The sequence below is a fragment of the Oncorhynchus kisutch genome, linkage group LG13 (assembly GCF_002021735.2).
Source record: "Oncorhynchus kisutch isolate 150728-3 linkage group LG13, Okis_V2, whole genome shotgun sequence".
NCBI classification, from domain to species: Eukaryota; Metazoa; Chordata; class Actinopteri; order Salmoniformes; family Salmonidae; genus Oncorhynchus; species Oncorhynchus kisutch.
Window position 1 is genome coordinate 44,167,314 of NC_034186.2, and position 3,810 is coordinate 44,171,123.

At 44.0% G+C, this 3,810-nt stretch overlaps 1 protein-coding gene across 1 annotated transcript; it reads right to left on the bottom strand.

The window, feature by feature from the left end:
• Positions 1–844: 844 nt before the first annotated feature.
• On the bottom strand, positions 845–3,071 carry LOC116353082 (transmembrane protein 275-like). The gene is made up of 2 exons (XM_031786342.1): positions 2,726–3,071; positions 845–2,040 (listed from the first exon to the last, which is right to left on the bottom strand). The coding sequence occupies exon 2, from the start codon at positions 1,884–1,886 to the stop codon at positions 1,125–1,127; it is 762 nt and encodes a 253-aa protein (XP_031642202.1). The 5' UTR covers positions 1,887–2,040; positions 2,726–3,071; the 3' UTR covers positions 845–1,124.
• Between the last annotated feature and the right edge of the window lie 739 nt (positions 3,072–3,810).

Sequence of the window (3,810 nt, forward strand, 5' to 3'; positions counted from 1 at the left end):
CATCACATCATCCCTACAGTGAAGCATGGAGGTGGCAGCATCATGCTGTGGGGATGTTTTTCAGCGGCAGGGACTGGGAGACTAGTCAGGATCGAGGGAAAGATGAAAGGAGCAAAGAACAGAGAGATCCTTGATGAAAACCCCCCTGCTCAGGACCTCAGACTGGGGCGAATGTTCACCTTCCAACAGGACAGCGACCCTAAGCACACAGCCAAGACAACCCAGGAGTGACTTCGGGACAAGTCTCTGAGTATCCTTGAGTGGCCCAGCCAGAGCCCGGACTTGAACCCAATCAAACATCTCTGGAAAGACCTGAAAATAGCTGTGCTGTGACGCTCCCCATCCAACCTGACAGAGCTTGAGAGGATCTTTATTTTATTTATTTTACCTTTATTTAACCAGGCAAGTCAGTTAAGAACAAATTCTTATTTTCAATGACGGCCTAGGAACAGTGGGTTAACTGCCTGTTCAGGGGCAGAACGACAGATTTGTACCTTGTCAGCTCGGGGATTTGAACTTGCAACCTTCCGGTTGCTAGCCCAACGCTCTAACCACTAGGCTACCCTGCCGCCCCCCTTTGCCTTACGGCTACCCTGCCGATCTGCAGAGAAGAATGGGAGAAACTCCCCAAATACAGGTGTGTCAAGCTTGTAGTGTCATACCCAAGAAGACTCGAAGGCTGTAATTCCTGCCAAAGGTGCTTCAACAAAGTACTGAGTAAAGGGTCTGAATACTTAAGTAAATGTTATATTGCCATTTAAATAAATAAAATACAAATATTTATATATTAAAAAAAATGTTTTTGCTTTGTCGTTATGGGGTATTGTGTGTAGATTGAAAAATGATTTAATACATTTTAGAATAAGGCTGTAACGTAACAAAATGCGGAAAAAGTGAAAGGGTCTGAATACTTTCCAAATGCACTGTATATAGTACCAGAGGAGTATACGGCACCAGTTTATGTAATAGCCAGGAGACAGCCCTGCTACGTTAGGTAAGGCTTGTGTATAGCCTTCATCTGGATGCTCTCCTTATATATAATCAATATCAGAGGTCAATGCCTGGTTCTCAGAGGTCAATGCCTGGTCCTCAGAGGTCAATGCCTGGTCCTCAGAGGTCAATGTCTAGTCCTCAGAGGTCAATGCCTGGTCCTCAGTGGTCAATGCCTGGTCTTCAGAGGTCAATGCCTGGTCCTCAGAGGTTATTGCCTGGTCCTCAGAGATCATTGCCTGGTCCTCAGAGGTCAATGCCTGGTCCTCAGAGGTCAATGCCTGGTCATCAGAGGTCAATGCCTGGTTCTCAGTGGTCAATGCCTGGTCCTCTGCGGTCAAGACCTGGTCATCAGGTGTCACATCTATATTATAGGTCTCTGAGGTGGTGAGCTCGCAGGCCCTGGAGGCAGGGTCATCCTCAGAAGCCTGCAGTGCAGGGGTGTCCCTATGGGTGGAGTTACTAGACTTGTGGGAGGAGGTCGGGGAGTTGGTGGGACTGAGCTGCACGGCGGTGGTGTCCTGCAGCGTGCGTTCGCTCGTCTCCATCTCAAACGTTGCGCCGGCCCCCATCCGCATCAGCCCCCAGCTCTCGCCCCCCTTTGCCTTACGGGTATCGCGAGCCGGGGCCCGTCGGCTACACATGCAGCATGCCCCAAAAAAGGACAGAGCCACTATTAGGAGCAGTGGCCCAATGACGATGGATGGGTTGCTGGCGGGGATGAAGGACTTGAAAGTGAAAGCCCCCACCAAGGTGATGTTGATGCCCGCCAGCATGATCCCCAGGCCACAGGCGCAGCACAGGGCCGGGGAGGGGAAACTCTGGGGCCATAGGCCCCATTTTCTGCATGCTTTCTTCGGCCCCGAGGCCCTGGAGCTCTTCTCGGAAAGGACCATCTCTCTAGGCTTGATGATGGGTACTGTGTAACTCAGATCTTTTTATGATTGCATATTACTTAATTGTCTTATGGATTCAGATACAATGTAATAGGCTTGATTAATGACAAGATAGTCCAGCCCAGATACAGGTCAGGTCATGGTTTTCTCTGCCCTACAAGAGATAGACAGAAGAGTCAGATGATGTGTTCCTTCCATAGAAATAGGTTTTCTGGAAATAGGTCATTGTCACACAGGTCTAAAGGTAATTGAACTGACATTGAGGGAGAAAATCTGATGCATTATGCATCCATGTGTAAGAAATTCTACAAAGACTAGATAAATCAAGGGTATTATTATCCTTAGCTCTGCAACACACTGATGCCCCGTTTTTTCACAGAGAATCACACATTCAGGACTTATTGTTATTGTTCATAGGTACAGAAAGAACAATTACAATCACACTTTGTTCTGCAAGTCAAATAAATAATTGCTTCTATAGTCCTATTTGCAAAGCTACACGCAGACATTCATAGACAACATTGTGGTAGTGATCTTATCTTATTAAAAGTGTATTCTAGACTACATAAATGTGCAATATCAGTTTAAGACTAACGAAGCCAATAAACTAAACTGTCTGAATTGTTTACACATTTGGCTACCCTAAAAATGAAAAATGTTAGTACCATTATAGTTCTCTCATTTAACTCGTTCTTTAATGAGCAACATACAGTATCTTCTAAAATCACTGATTGTCATTTAACAATTCCTTTAGAATAGAATAGATAAATAACTCCTCTCTTGGCAATGAAAACATCAAATAGTCTACAACGCCTTTGAGAGCCCTTGATCTTACTTACATTTGATCAGTTCCATCATTTAGGCAATGTTGTTTGAAATTCCCCGTCGTTTGCCTCACATTTCGATACGAATCGTCGACTTTAGGTGACACTCCTCTGGTGCGCTCACACAGCCAATAAGGTGAAGTACCATAGAGGGAAAGAGAAGAGCGCTCGTTAGTTTCATGCATGGTTAACGCTAAACCACTAGGGGCACAATTTCAACGCCATTCACCGATGAACACTCGCTGTTCAATTACAGTACCACGAAACTGTTAAACCACATAGACTAACGGTTAAACAAACCAACACAGACAGGATAGTTTTTCAAATAACTCTTTCATTCTATTCCATATATCTGTGGCATATGCAGGAAAATTATATTTTTTTGCAGAAATTGAAAAAGCTCAATATGTAGCCTACTAGGGGGGTCATTCTTGTTAATTAAATTATTGCGTTAGCAATGTGAAAAGCTTGTTTTGGAAAGCTGCTTTGTAGACCTATAGCCCAGACAAATGAATCCACACCTGGTTCAGAACTATCCAGCAACACAGTGCAACCAATAAAGCATTATTTGTGAAACGCCTTCCTCTCCAGCACCGCCGGCGTAATGGGCCAAAATCTGTCCAGTGTAAGCCCAATGCGTTTCTATGGGAATAATATGCAGACCTAAACTTGCCCTAAAGCGAATTGATGTTTCGTCAAAATTATATAATTACTCCTGTCTAAATGAAATAATTTCAAAATACTTCACCCTTCACCAGGGAGCATGACTTAGCCACAGATGATCAATCGCTTCTTAAATGTTTTTGTTGTGGATTGTTTCTAATCACAAGTGTGTTTGGGAAGATGGCAATTTGGGTAATAGGCAATAGGTTTAGCTGAGTAAGTTGCGGCAGTCAGTGAAAAGCGTGGAAATGTGAGCAGCATTTCCTATTCCAAGTTGAATTAGTTAGGGAGCTTAAACAAAGTGCAAACTTTTTTTACATTTGAATTTCAATTGCTCCTTGGTCATGTGACCTACGGGACTCAAAAAAGGTTCAGAATGTCCACTTACTACCCTTCTATATTGCACACCCTTTAGTTTGTCAATTTTTATCTCACAC

Excerpts from the sequence above, each read along its gene's own strand:
- LOC116353082 (XM_031786342.1), bottom strand. The coding sequence starts at position 1,886 with ATGGTCCTTTCCGAGAAGAGCTCCAGGGCCTCGGGGCCGAAGAAAGCA.